The 15969-nt window shown below is 36.9% G+C and overlaps 1 protein-coding gene across 2 annotated transcripts; it reads left to right on the top strand.

The window, feature by feature from the left end:
* Positions 1-12028: 12028 nt before the first annotated feature.
* On the top strand, positions 12029-14697 carry LOC127979305 (stathmin). Of its 2 annotated transcripts, none has more exons than XM_052584665.1 (5): positions 12029-12269; positions 13360-13427; positions 13518-13690; positions 13894-14085; positions 14164-14697. In XM_052584665.1, exons 2-5 carry the CDS (start codon positions 13412-13414, stop codon positions 14227-14229), a joined length of 447 nt encoding a protein of 148 aa, XP_052440625.1. In that variant the 5' UTR covers positions 12029-12269; positions 13360-13411; the 3' UTR covers positions 14230-14697. The 2 variants fall into 2 exon arrangements, with proteins under 2 accessions (XP_052440625.1, XP_052440626.1); XM_052584666.1 differs by having other exon boundaries at positions 12164-12269; positions 13381-13427.
* Positions 14698-15969: the final 1272 nt, after the last annotated feature.

Raw genomic sequence — 15969 nt, 5'->3', positions numbered from 1 at the left:
TTTTGGTCTTGTAAGAATCTCACACTTGTGTAATGATGGCCCTGTTAGTGAATAGATGCTGTGCTCTTGACTCAAGAGTCCTTTAGACTTGGCTTTATCAGCATCCACATGCTAAACGTCTTACTAACGTGTGGCTTGACGCAATACTGTTTTTTGACCTCAGAGCTTGGTATTTTCAGCTTTAGACCATTTATTAAGTTAGACTATTTGTTAAGATGCGTGTGCCTTTCCAAATCATACCCATTAAGTTGAATATGCCACAGGTTACCTTCACCTTCATACTTCAACTTCATATGAATATTCCTGAGCTAAACTTCAACTGTCCCAGATAAGGGTGTGCATTTTTATACAATGGTATCATTTAAGCTTTTTATTTTTTCTAACAAATTTGCAAAGTTATATTATTTCCAAAGAGTAAAAACCAAAACTATCTTCAGAAAAGATTTCTGAGTTTGTGCCTTTGGCAAGAGGTTCATTGGGGAGATGATGCCCTCCAGACCTACAGTAAACTAGATGAACTCTTTATGTGTGAGGCCAGAGTGAGAATAGATGGCTTTCTATCTCTGTGTGTTTGTACATTTCTATGAGTGAATCTTACAGTTGTAGAAGTTATACTTTGCATAATATTGCACTGGATGCATTCAGACAAGAGCCAGCTTATGACCGTTAATGTCAGTTTGGGCAGGTATCAACTTGAGATTCGTTTTAACATTCCTACTTTTTTTTATGAGGATTTTCTTTTTTCCTCTGTGAAAATCGATGAAATCACAAGGGCAGAGAGTTCACGTAGAGCCACTAAACAGGAAGAGAGACGGTTATATGTTTGTCTAGAAGACTTTTATTTTTTATTTTTTTATCCATTACCATAGGAACAACAGTTTCTGCATTTATTACAGTATATGTTCTACCCTCAGTAGGCTTTGGTGTGAACAGACATAACACTATATACAATAGTGTACATTAAATATGTAAAATATACTGTAAAAAGTGGTAACTTGCAATTGCAATCTTATAGAGATATTGGTTGCACTTTATTTTACAGTAGGTGTACTTACATGCACTTATAGTGTACTTACAGTGTATTTATTTAAGAAAGTTCTGATAATTTAACCTATGAAACCTGGTATAAATTAATCTATACAGGTTGATTCAATGTTGTTACATAACTTTTTTGAAAAACAGTTAATTCATATATTGCCATTTTTAGGTTACCATTGTTCAGAGTATAATTAATAAACATGATTACATAGTATTATTATGTTGTTGCATGAAAGTTTTTTTTTTCTGTTTCGCTGTGTTTTGTTTTGCAAACCAGTGACACTGATGCTTTTAAAGCACTTATTGTTCTTGCTGAATCGGTCTGTTCTCCTGATTCTGATTGCAGAATGGCTGTGGTGCGATGACGGAGGTGGAGCCGGCGTTGGATTTCGCGTCGTCGGGTCGATCAGGTCGACGTAATGCTCTGCCTGACATCCTGGGCTCTCCTGCCGGTGTCAGCCCCTCGGACCTGCCCCTCAAACTAGCCGAGCTCTCGCTCACAGGTCAGCCAGATCCACACACACACACACACACACACACACACACACACACACACACACACACACACACACACACACACACACACACACATTAACCTGTCATTCGCTCTGCAGACTGTCCCGGAGCAGCTCAGTCTCCGACATCACAGGAGGCTCCGCCCCCTCCCGAGAGCTCAGAGGAGAAGCAGGGATCCTGAAAACTCCTCCCTCAGTGAACGCCTGTCCAACATCACTAATGAAGTGAAAAGTAAAAGGACATATAAAGGTGGCGATAGCTCAGGGACAACACTGGATTGCTTGCATACATTGTGTGTGTGTCAGATTGTCACATGGTGTTGTCCGTCTATGGTCAGTCAAACTCTCACTGCAGACTAAGCGGTAAGAGTAACATTAAGTGAGCAGAAACATCAGAACGTGGCTTTGAAGACACCAGTGTTCTTATTTTTAACTAAAACTAAAATAGAAAATATTAAAAATAATTTTGATCTCAATTTATATTAGATGTGTTCTAGTAAAAAAAATATATATATATATTATTGCACATTTTACTTCATTTTCCAGATGTAACTACAGACATCAAAGGGAACACTTTATTTTAAGATGTCTTTGTTACACATTACATTTACTTTTACTGTTATAATAACAATTAGTTATGCATAGTTACAAGTAAGTAACCCTAACCATAAGTATTTAAGTATTTAAATGGATAACACTGTAACAAGGACACCTTAAAATCAAATCAAAAGCAGATTTAATAACAGGAAGGTATTTTTATAAGTACATGTAAACACATATTGAATCAAATAATATAATTGGAAGTACATCATAAAGACAGTGAATATAAAGTGTTTTAATTTTTTTGTTATAAAATAAAGGAGGAATATAATCAAATGTAATATGAAAAACTAAAACTTAATCAAGAAATGAAAAGGAGAACAGTTTTACAATTACAATCGAGCAATATGTAAAAAAAATAAATAATAATAATAAAAAGCAGAAACAAATATAGATGAAAAAACATCAGAAAATATCACTATTGTAAATAAAAAAATGAAAATATTAAATAAAACTCAAAATTTGAATTATTAAGAAATACTAATAGTATATTAATAATACTACACATAAAGCCACTGCCATAAATGACTAAAATGCACATGGAATAATTTAATACACATGATATTTATAACCAAACTCATTTTACTTCAAATAAAAAGGCAAATAAAAGTGGCTGGAGTAGCAAAATGGAAACGGTGTCCATGTGGACAGCTCTGATAATTATGATGAATGTGATCTAGATGAGCAGTAATCACTTTCTTTTCAACTTTATTGCTAAATATAAGCAGGCAGGCTTCATGTCAATGATGAGACACACAAATATTCATGAAGCCCAGAGACCAAAGCTGCGTTTCTCAAGACTTGCTCTAGTGCTCTATGTCCTCCAATGCAGCTCAGATCATTTGAAAAACAAGTACTTTTTAGGTGCCATAAACAAAAAATTAATTTGATATTTACTTAATCTTTTTAGTGTCATTTAATGTAAATCTAAGTCATATGTATATATTTTTAATTCCCCCTTTCTTTCTTTTTTTTCTGACTGAAATATATTGATAAGTTGACAAATGTATGCAACCTTTAATGAAATAATGTATTTTAAATATTTCAAATACAGTCTCTATTTGTGTTTCAGTTGACCCTGCATTTATTAACTCTTAACATATCAGAATATGTGTCCTAGCATATTTGTATTATAAAAGCTTTCTTTTAATGTTAAAAGAAGTGTTTAACAGTTAATGTAATAATGAAGAGAGGTTTGACTCTCTTTGAAAGGTTGGTTTGGGATATGTGTTCACTGACAGCAGACAGAGGTAGAAGTGTGTCATCAGCGTATGTTGGGGGACAGGTGCCGTCACTGCTGTTGCCACACAGTATGCATCGTGTCTGAAAACACAGCTTTCAATGCCACCTTCTGCCAGTCAGCAGCTCGAGACGGGACGTCTGTTCACAGCCATTAGCACATTAACAAACGGGACTGCGCTCGCTGGCACGAGCCGTCACGGATCTGCATGGGATTTGTACACAGTGTTATTTGGGGTAAGATAAGAGGCATTTAATAACTACAACAGGTTGTCTGTTTATATTGTATTTCTCAGAAATCAGAACTGAGATCTAGATATTAGTGAGAGTATGTTTATTGCTCTGATTCTGTCTGTTTAGGCTCAAGCCATAATCATCTTCTTTCAGATATTTTAAGGAAAAGTGTTTTCATGGCAGTTTTGTTAATAATAACACACCTATTCAAACCATTGCTCCATATGGTTATGTTTTGGCAAATTAAGATTCTATATATTTCTATTGTGTAGAGCTGTTTTGATCTGTGTTTGTACATTTCATCTTCAGCTGTTTGTAAGATTTTGTATTTCAATAAAGCGGCTCAAAAACGTGTCAAGGACTGTGTCTGTGAGAAAAGGTGGCTCGGGTCACATTAGGAGATGATGGCAAAATTTTAATTTGCTTGGATAATTAAAAGAAATGCTATTGCTCTGACTATGAGTGCTGAGATTTAAACAAACCTCTGTAGCCTATTAATGCTTGATCCTATAAGGAGACAAAAAAAAAAACAAACAAACAAAAAAAAAAACGTACATTTCTGTTTTGTTTTTATAAAAGAGCTGGAAGAATGTAATTTATCCCAGAACAGATTGCCTCTGAATGATTTATAATACGTTTTTTGTTGTTTGAATATATATATATATATATATATATATATATATATATATATATATATATATATATATATATATATATATATATATACATACATTTTTTTTTTCTTTTTTTAAACCAAGCTGCTATGATTGAGGTGATAATAGTGCATTTCCCCGTTTGTCCTCTAGATGGAGACTTTCCTCTTTCTCACACATTGAGACATGTTTACTCTTATCACACCTCTGTGGAAGAAACCATCTTTAACCACACACACACACAGAGAGAGAGAGAGAGAGGACACTGGGGAGGATATTAAACTGTCATAAACTTGTCAGCTTGACATCACTAATAAGAGAATGCATGTGAATTGAATGAAGCAGGTAATGACTCAGTGGGGCGTTGTTAGTTCTCTGTTCCTTTAGAAGAAGTGTGTGTTTGAAGACTCTCCCCCTGCCGATGTGTTTCTACACTGCTCTTGTCTAGACTCATGTGTCTGCATGAGTGTAAAACTCAAATTCCCAAATATGAAAGGTCGCAGCAGGGATTGTCTTCTAGCTATTTCTGATTTGACAGAAGGATGGATGCTTCTTATCCACCCAAATCACCTCTCAGACACCACAGTTTGATATTATATGCTGTTCTTCAGTCACTGTCCCCTGAAGGTTGACACCTCAGTCATGCGAGGCAGTGTCTCATGGGCACGGTTGCTCTGTTGCTATAGTTATCTTTGTCGAATGCTGTCTCATCCAGAAGAAACAGACTGTTTTGGGGAGCTGCTCGGGACATTTACACATCATTAGCTGTCAGCTTCCTCATTTAAGAAATGCACATAAAATACACTGTTTTGTTAGCCTTTCTTTCAATATACAGTACATGTTATCACAATATAAGTTTAGGTAAAGGGATCTAAAATATGCTCATGCATAATATACTGATACACAGACAATAGGTAAGTTAATAGTAAGAATTGGACCTTAAAGTGTTGCCATTAAATTCAGTCCGTTTTTACTTCAATGCATTTCAAATTTTCATTTTGTATACTGCTGAAGTCGATCTCTTTTCAGCAGTTTTCCTCCAAAGGCAGACCAGACAGAAGCAGTCATGCATGCATCTGATGCAGTGACCTGCTGTATCTCCAGCAGTGATCAACCCTTCAGAAGTCCCTCGTGAGGCGCGTTTACATCCTTCCACTGTTTGACTCGACAGATCAAACCATTACTGATCGAGTGGGGCACAGCAGACACTCACCATGGCACTGTAATTACACTCAGATGATGATCTGAATACATTACTCATGGTTTCATATATTTCTATTTTGTAAAGCTGATTCAAATAGATTTTTTGAGAGGATTGGATTTGATTTCTCTAGTTGTTTTGCTCATGTAGCAGGTCTCTTCCCTCTTCTGTATTTTGGGAAATTCTTGGTGGTGACTTCATCCTTTGTCCTGATTTGGATCACAAAGCTGTGAACAGAGCACACACACACACACACACACACACACACACACACACACACACACACACACACACACACACACACAGGTCCTGAAGCAGTGATATCACCACCTGCATGACTGGAGCTCAAAGACGGTTTGGCAGCAGGAGTGGTACAGCACAATATATCACTGTGTCACAGGTATAACACACACACACACACACACACACACATTTAAGCGTATATGTCAGAATAGGAATGTGCATGGTTTTTACAGAATATTGTCGCCAAAGATGCTATTTGAAGCAAAAACACGGACATTTAAATGGACCGACTATGGATGAAAACTGCTATGATCACTCTACTTTTAAATGTAAATGTTTATGCATTTAGCAGACCTGACTTACATTGCATTCAGGCCAACAATTTTCTCCTATCATGTGTTCCTCGGGATTCGAACCCCCAACGTCGCGCTCGTTAACACAGTGCGCTACCATTTGAGCTACAGGAACACTTTTAAAACATTATTTGATTTAGCCAATATAGGTCTATATAATACTCACATATGCAGTTCATATTATTTAAAACCTGTAACATTTTATCTAACGTAACAGTTACCTATTTTTTTCTCACAATTCAGATTCACAAAGTTTACATATCCAAGTTTGGACTTTATAACTGGATTTAACGCCGCAATAGTGAGTTTTTCAATTATCCAGATGTATGGGACTAAAACTGGGGAAAGAGGAGAATGGCAAGTTGTTTTTCCTCATCAGAATTGTGAGATATAGTTTTTGAATTGCGAGTATAACATAACACAGTGCTCCTCCTCTCATGGCTTCATCTGAATGGGTGACAGCATACACTTAGGCCCTGTTTACATTTGGTTTTAAGATTCATTTTTGGTGGATTGGATCACAAGTGGACAACACTAAACACAGGTGTAAACTGGGTGTGAAAGATTTTGATCTTACTCACTTTCAGCCACTTCCAGAGGTAGTCGAAAACACATTTGACTGGATTGCTTTCGTGCTGCTGATGTGGCATTTGAGCAGCCACATGTAATCTGGTCAAAAGTGGACGGAAGAGACGTATTCAAATGCCAGATGTAAACAGGTTTGTGTCTCCATTGTCCGATCGACCAAAACACATCTTAATAGCAAGTGTAAACAGGGCCTTAGGGTTGTGGTTGATTGTAATGCTGACTGATTTAGCATCCTAATCTTGTGTTACTGACTCTGTTACAAATTATACATTATTAATCTGACAGCAATCTTCTATAAACAGGTCTTTTATAATACGAAAATAAATCTAATTTAATATAAAATGAAAACTGCAGCGTTAAAAGTGCCCTCACACCCGGACTCACCTGCACCCGGTGCTTTAGGAAAACAGCGAATGGTTAGAAATATTAATTTAAAGTGGTAAATTTAGGAGGGATATGTCAAAGTCGTTTATATATGACAAACTTCATGCTGCCAGCTGGTGGCACTATGACTATAACTGGATATTGGCATGTAGATGTCTTCAAGCCAGTACTTTGGTCAAACATGTCAAGTTTGGTGCAGATTGAACATTGCATGTTAAAGTTAGTAAAACAAGTAATTTCCATTTGCCAGCAGGTGGCGCTATGATTATAACTGAATATTGGCCTTTAGATGTGTTCAGGTCAGGACTCTTATCAAACATGTGAAGCTTGGGGCAGATTGGACATGGTATGGCTGAGTTACAACAACTTTTTCCATGACGAAACATCAAATTTTGTCAAGAAGCCATGGACATGCCCTTTAACAAAAACTCAAAATCTTCACAATTCAACATCGCAAATGACTTTAGATTAGACTGTTCAAATATAATGATGATGTCATTAAATCTCTAGGAGGAGGAGTTAGGGAATAAAACATGTCACTTCCTGTGGCCAGCAGGTGGCGCTATGACTATAACTGAATATGGGAATATAGATCTCTTCAGGTCAGGACTCTTATCAAACATGTGAAGTTTAGGGCCTGAATTATTCAACTTATTATTTCATGGCAAAACATCAAAGTTTGTCAGGCTGTCACGGACACGACCTACAACCAAAACCTTGTGTGGATCTGTTTACATATCTAGGAGAAGTTTTTTAAATAAAGCACCTGAAAATGGCAAAAACGGCACAAACCTTGCAATACTTTTTTATTGGTGTGTTTCATGTGTCTACCAAATTTCGTACATGTACAGTATGTAAAACATATGTCAGATGTAAGTTTTTGCCACTTCTGATGCAAGTGCAAAGTTGAGAGTTTTTGAGCATGTTTAGCGATTCATTTTGGAGAAGAAGAAGAAATCACCATCGATTCTCTGGCCCTAATTCAATTCTAGTCTGAGCATATGAGCAGAGAGCAGTAAAGTGTGGGTAACACAGTCAGTTTTACTTGTTACAAAGATTAATACACTTATTTTGCTTCCTAAAAGGACCACAGATTCATTAAAAAACTAAGTAGAAAACAAACACAAACAAAAAAACTTTAGGCAACATTAATAAAAAGAAACAGTCCAGACTGTTTAAACAGATTTATTTAACACGGCAACATTTTTTTTCTTATTAAAAGATTATGTAGCATTTAATATCATCAGTAACTTGGATCTGAAACTGTACAAATAAAACATCCTAGCATCCTCCCTTCACAAAGTGATATGTTAGCCCAACTGTAAATATAGACAGGAATTATGTAGCTGTCTGGTTCATTTCCAGAAAAATAATAATAAAACAGGTCAAGCTCTGCTTTCCGAAACAAACAAGACAACTTTATTCGTATTCTCTCTGTACGACGACCCAGAAGAAAGCAATGATTCTGTGTTGAATCGACTGCTTTGAGAGCTCCTCTGAGATGATGAGCAATTGCTATAGCAAAAGAAAGCCAATGAGCTTCACTGATACGTGTGAACCAGCACTAGGGGAACCATTATTAGCAACATACACTGATTGATACACAGTAACAGTGCTCCTCCCCATCCACATATGTAGCTCTGCAGGAGACAGCATTAATAACATAAATACTTATATATTAAAATCATCAACTTTGATATTAATTTGCTTTACTGAAAAGATAGCTGTATTTTAATTAGGACAGAACTTATGTATTTAATTCATAATTATTAAAAGTTTGGTTTAGTTCATTAATTATTTAAAACAAAAAAAGAAAAAAGAAAAGGATAATTGGAAACTGATTTTCGAAACTTTGATTTGAAGGGTTTTGAAACTCTTTTTAGTGATAGTTGTCTTTATTTTTAACTTAACATAATCTTTTATTGCATCAAGCTTTAGTGGGAAAAAAAGGTCTTTTTCCTGAGGCTCTTAGGTCATCTTTTTATTGATCTAAGTCAGGGATGTCCAATACTGCTCCTGGAGGTTCACGTTCCTGCAAAGTTTAGCTCCAACACAAATTAAACACTCCTGAACCAGCTAACAGAGGTCTTACTAGGCATAATAGAAACCTTCAGACAGCTTTTTGAAACAAGTTGAAGATAAAGTCTTCAGGAGAGTGGCCCTACAGGACTGAGCTTGAAGACCCCTAATCTAAGCCTTTGATTTGGTTTACCGTGATATATTGAAAACCAGATTCAAATAACATCTGCTGGTTCAGGAATAATCAAATTGAAAGAACACAATGGGTGTGAATGGCAGTCGCCTTTATAGAGTGCCAGGGGTATTCCTCAGGGTTTTGTTTCGAGTCCTTTACTTTTGACCCAATGACCCAAAGCATTTAGCTGTGCAATGTTCAATACTTTAACTGTTTTTTTTTTAATTTCTTGCATTGCATTACTTTTAATTATTTCTAATGAGGATTTAATTAATTTTTACTTTTCAGTCTGTGTAAAATCTATTTTCTTTTGCTCAAATTGTCTGTAAAGGAAAAGTTTATCAAACCTGAATTTAATTTTTTTTTTTTTTTTCACTTCCAGCCTTCATGGACAATTTTATATGACTTATAAATAGTTGCATACAAAATTAATGGTTGGTTTAAGATTGATGTTGTTTGGTATTGGTAAAAAAATAAATAAAAAGATCAGAATATCCACTTGCCTAATCATGCAATGTACATACGTGTACAAAGAAACTAAATGAAATAATAATAAATAAAAAAAATTACCTTTATTAGTTTATTTGGGCAAACCGTCAAAACGTAATGCAAGAGGTTTCTACACCTTAATAGGGCTCATGATTCTCAGCTGTCAACCACTGTGGTTTCTAACCTGCATACCTGCAGTAATAGCAAAATGTGTAAATATATATCAGTCTAGCAAAATGTGAGCACCATGTAGGCCAATAGAAGGTATTATAAAATGAGCCCCAAGAATCCCCCTGCCCCTGTGGGACACAGCTGAAATGGTCTGTGGTAATGAAAAAAACTGGGACACACACACACACACACACACACACACATTAACATTTCCGTTTTCCTCCCTTCCTTCAGGCTTCAGTGTCATTTACATATTTCATATTGCAGCATGTTAATTTCACACAGTTTCTCTCAAGCTTCGGTAATCGCATCTCTCATCTTCACCAGTTTTATGTTGTACTTTCAGTGATGGTGATTTCGAAGATTACGACAGTTCTTGTATTGATCAATCAGTGGGAGACCCTTCCTCATCATATCAACTGCTAAAGTTATAACAACCTGGCTGACAATGCCACTGTAAAACATGACCCAAACTTCATCTGATAACACATATGATAGTGTCCCATGGAGTTTACATAAAATAAATCCATTTTATGATTGACTTCATGTACAGTTTGTTTACACTGATTGTAGAATAGACTACTTATCCTCTGTTTTAGGTCACCAAAATTCACCCGTCCCTCCATGTCTGCCTGTTTTTGCCCCAAACAGACAGGGCTTGTGGTTTTTTGGCATGGAGCTGCCCAACACCATCTGTTCCTCCACCAGTGTGCCTGGACACACATACAGTACACATTATTCTGATCCGCTTTTCTCAGACGATTACAATGCAGCAGGACTGATAGATGTTGACAGCCACAGACTGACAGAAAAATAATAATAAAAATAAATATAATATGTCCATGAATGTTTAAACTGATTCTGATTGCACTACAATCATTATATCTGCTGTTAACTTCTCTGGTTTGCACACTATCTTGGCCTTGTGCTGCTTTACATATCTTTCTTTTTACATGACCTATTTGTAAATTTGTATAGTTGTACTTTATATTTATTTATTATTATCTGTATTTAATGTTCTACTGTTAGTGTTATGTATGCACCAAGGTTCTGAAAGTAATGCAGTTTCTATTCTCTGTAGATGTGTACTGTACATGTGGAAGAACTGACAACAAAGCAGACATGACTTGACTTGATTACTGCCACTTGCTAACTTGCTCATGCCTCTAGTTTAGCTTTGAGTCTTGAACTTCATTGCATAACTTGTTCTACATTCGTTGTGCTTCAGACGTGAATGGAGAACAAAATCCAAAGACTTTACTTCACAGTATGAGTAGCACAATACTGAACTTCGCTGTGCTGTGTCTGGGAACAGGAGGAGATGCTAAATTTAGCCTAACATTAAAAGCTTTGTTTTACAAAGCTAGAAATTGTACTTTCATCCTTCTTTCCCCAAACTCCTATGTAACAGCTGTCAGAGACTGTGAAGAGTTTAAGAATAACCAGGAGCTATTTTCAGGTTTCCAGCCCATTTTATAACAGGACGAAAGAACACAGCATGCACTATCACAATCCAGTTGTGTTTCGTTTGAGATTACTTCAGGCATATTAGAACAACACAGCATTAATGTTTTCATCTATAGGTTCCAGACTCAAATCAGTGAACGCAAATGTGACTAAATGTAAGCATGCTCAGGTAAAGGTATTATTCTAAATCCCAGTGCTGGAATTATTTCATGCTGACATGATGAGTCACTTCCCTTTGCCCTGCAACATTGTGCAGATCCAAAGTGGAGATGAGGTAATCAGTCACGTTTTATGACATGTGGATAAAAAAAAGAAAAAAAAAAAGGAAACAAGAAAAAGGTTACATGACAAGAAATACTGCCAGAACACAAATCAGTTTATTTAATTAGCTGTGACTTTTTAAATTTAATTCATGTACTGAATGCATGGGTGACAACAACCATCATTTGTTTGTTTTTTTTGCTGTAATACTGATCCTACTGACTGACACTGACACAACAGCAGACCACTATTTGAAATACTTGCAGCAACAGTTAATTAATTAATTAATTAATTAATTAATTTGTTGTAAATGCATTGGTAAGAAGCAGCCATCACAAGTAAGCTTACTATTTCTAATACTATTAAAAGAAGAAACGTGCAGACTTTCTTTTTACACAAACCCATTCACATGTGTTTTATTCACTACAAGTCAAGTTCGTGAGTATCACGCTTTTACGTAACCCTCTCAATAGAACTACATTATCCGGGAGCCAATGAGCGCAACCAATGGGCGTCAAGATCACTTCGTGACGACATAAATTCGATCCTTTTATGCGCGAACTTGACGTGCGTTGAAGTGAGAAAACGGCGCGAGGCGAGCTTTTGTCATCATTCGAACCTGGATCCTTTTGTGTGAAGGTGAGTGTGCTTGCATTGTTATGGTAAAATGCACACGGCTGTATAACTTTGTCCTATGCATCTTGCGCGAGTAGGATTATTTGAGGTGTTGATGTATATATCCGTGGCATGCATGTCATATATTACGAGTTAAAGGAGGCATGCTTGTTTGTCCATGGTCTACACAGTGCGTTTTCTTTCTTTTTTTTTTTTTTTTTGTTAATCCCTTAAGTTTATCCAACACCTGCATGCTTTACTCCGACCCGCTTTTTGGCTTAATTTAGGACCCCTTTTAAATCAATGTGTTGATATAAGCTGATAATAATCTTGAAGAGTCACGCTATCTTCTCCGTGTAACGTTACTTCATGCCACAATGGTTTTTGCACCAGACCGTTGCAGGTTCGAGTAACTTGCAGCCAGATTGCACAATGTTTGTGTCGCGTGCAGGAGTTATGATGGAGCTGTGGCGCGCGCACGGCAGAGCAGTGCACGCGGGTCTTTGTTTGGGGTCTGTTCTCTCCTGTCTCTAATAAAAGCGCCTTTGTCTCACCTCAAAACGCACTTCAGGATCGCTGCTCATTTTACAGCAAGAACACACAAAAAGTGCAGACTTAAAACGACAAAGTGTGTTTTTTCCACTCCCCAACTCTGTGGTTTTCTGATGTGCAGGTGGAGTGTTTATGGGAGGGGGCTGTATGATGTTTTTTTTTAAGAAAACGCGCCATTTTTTTTCTTTCCCGCGAAGCTGTAGCAAACCTTTACACGCTGGATTCGCGATATGTCGTCATTTTATAATTTATTTAATTGTTTGACGGTAATGGGAACCCAGTTTTCGAAAAAGTGACTAGACCTCCTGTTGGGCACATCAGCAGGACCCGCCTCAATCGAGAAAAATATTTATTTCCTTTTAATGCAAATAAATAATAATAATAATAATAAACCTAATGTTTAAAGTTGTCTGTCTCTCTCTGTATATATGTGTGTGTGACATAGGCCTATATTTTCTCTTCGATGTAGCTGACTAATAGTGTGTGAAGTATGAGGATTGTGTAATGTTATATTATAAAAAGGACATATAAAAACAACTTGTTTTTTTGTTTCTTTGAACAGTGTCACTGATTTGGTTTTCAGTCATACGTCGACCCTCAAGTCTTCTGCAACAATGGCATCTTTAAGTGGTAAGACCTGTATTCATACAGATATTTGTAGCAGATGAGGCGGAGATGTTCCTTTAAATCCTGCAGTTAACCAGTAAAGCTTGTTTCCAGATATTCAGGTCAAGGAGCTGGACAAGCGTGCCTCAGGACAAGCTTTTGAGGTGATCCTTGGGAGTCCTGCTCCAGACGCCAAAGTGGAGTTCCCTCTCTCTCCTCTGAAGAAGAAGGACCTTTCCTTGGAGGAGATCCAGAGGAAGCTAGACGCTGCAGAAGAGAGACGCAAGGTGCAAACCTATACTTCTCACAAACCTCTTATCAAACATTCAAGGCATGCTAGCTAACACTTAAGCCTGTATAAAACATCTTAGTCAATAATAAATGTATGCAACTTTCTCCAGGGTCAAAGAGTTGACTCCTAAAGGGTCTTGTAGTGATATACAAGAGGTCATGGATCACTAAAAGCTGTCTTTCCTCCCCTCCTCTCTAGTCTCATGAAGCCGAGGTTCTGAAACACCTAGCAGAGAAGCGTGAGCATGAGAAGGAGGTGCTTCAGAAAGCTCTAGAAGAAAGCAACAATTTCAGCAAGATGGCAGAAGAGAAACTGAACCAGAAGATGGAAGCCAACAAAGAGAAGCGTTCGGCCATCATGGCAGCCATGAACGAGAAGTTCAAAGAGAAGGTACAGGTTGACCGTGTGTTTCCACTGATTTGGTTTGGTCACCATAAAAACCTTCAATTTGTTTTGCTTCCGTTTTAGGACAAGAAGCTGGAAGAGGTGCGAAAAAACAAAGAAAACAAAGAGGTCGGCTGTGAGGAGAACTAAGACCTGCAGTTAGAGGGGATCCTGGTGGGGCTTTTACGCATCCAAAGATTTGTTCACATGACCGGGGGGAAAAACTAAACTGAGGAGTCATCATGGGTTCATGTTCAAAATACAAACACATGTAGTGTTCGGTTCACATACAGCAGTGGTTTACACTGATTAACTCTCCTTCACTTATCTGTGTGCTATTTAGACCGCAGCTTCGACACTGTCTGATATTTGCTGTCTTCACCTGTAGGGACCCGTGTATGATGGTTAACATGCTGGTGTGCTGTATTTCTTCAGCTCTTTGCTTTTCTTGAGGTTAAAAGCTTGTTTGTGTGTTTTTGCTTCAAGCACATGACCGTTCTTTGTACAAGTTTAGACCGTGTATTGGAGGCCTTTACATGTGAAACTAGCAATACATGTTTATCTTTGACAGTTAACTTGTCAACTTAATGGTTGTACCAAATAAAATAATTAAACTAGTTCTGGCTTTCAAGTGTTACATTATTTAAATATATATATTTATCTTAACAGTTAAAGTATTGCATATTCTATCTTTGAGAAGTCTGTTTTCATGTTGACTTGGTAAAGTGAAGCTTGATTTAAGTCTAGTATAAGCTGAAGTTGTGGATCCGAAACCCATTCCAGTGTCAGCCGTCACAGAAGAGCAGGTATAACATGGATTGTGTCTCCCTCTGGTGTGGAGAGTGTGTTCTTGCTCCAATACTTTAAAGCTGAAGTCCGTAACTTTTGGCGCTCTAGCGGTTAATGGACAGAACTGCGTGCGTCTGGCGGAAGAACATTGAAGCCGGAGCTACTTCTCTGTTTATGTTTGACGAATCACGCAGGTTCTGGGCTACTCCGCAGCCGTTCCGCCAGAACCAGTCTTAAATAGTCCCATTATTAACACTTAATATAGATTTATCGTAGCAATTAACGATAAGCCAGAAACAAGGTTTGAAAATGATTTATGGTGTATTCGCGTATAAGTTTTGAACAAGTTACGGACCGCAGTTTTAACGTGTATGTATCTCAGCGTAAATCAGTTTGCAAAGTGTTTCCCCCGGCTCAACCATGGTGTATTTAAGAAATCGAGGAATTAAAAAAACATTATGCGAGTTAAGTGGATTTTGATGTGTCAGGTGACCATCTTTAAGGGTATGCGAAGTTATGACTTCAAAACATAGGTTTTGGGATGTGGGAAGTGAATGCAATTCTACAAATTGACACCTTTATCTTGGTCAGGTGGTAATAATCATAGCTCATCTTACACCGATTCACTTGAATCTGGACATTCCTGGAATTAAATTACCTTATCCTTTTTTTTTTTTTTTTTTTGTCTCCCCCATCTTTGGAAATAAAATATGATCTGGAGGTCAATGGCTACCAGCATCTAGTAACCCATATTCTTCAAAATATCTCGTTTCTTTCATCAGAAGAAAGAAACTCATACACATTTGGTACAACATGAGGGAAAGTAAATGATGACAGTTTTCATTTTCGGGTGAACTGTTCTTTAAATGTTAAAATAAAATGCATTCAAATGTAGTTTCAGAATTGGATACCATTATGGGGCCAATCATGTCAAACTCTTCAAGCTTATATAGATAAGTACAAGTTCAACATATAAGGACAAGTATTTAGTAACAAATGTGCTCCAACAGATTTGAATTATTTATTTACTGGTGTATTATTATTATTATTATTATTTTTAGTTTGATTCTATTAGACCTCTATTAGAATGTTTCTGAGGAA

The sequence above is a fragment of the Carassius gibelio genome, chromosome B19 (genome assembly GCF_023724105.1).
Source record: "Carassius gibelio isolate Cgi1373 ecotype wild population from Czech Republic chromosome B19, carGib1.2-hapl.c, whole genome shotgun sequence".
Taxonomy (NCBI): Eukaryota; Metazoa; Chordata; class Actinopteri; order Cypriniformes; family Cyprinidae; genus Carassius; species Carassius gibelio.
This window is presented reverse-complemented; position numbering and strand designations above follow the sequence as displayed.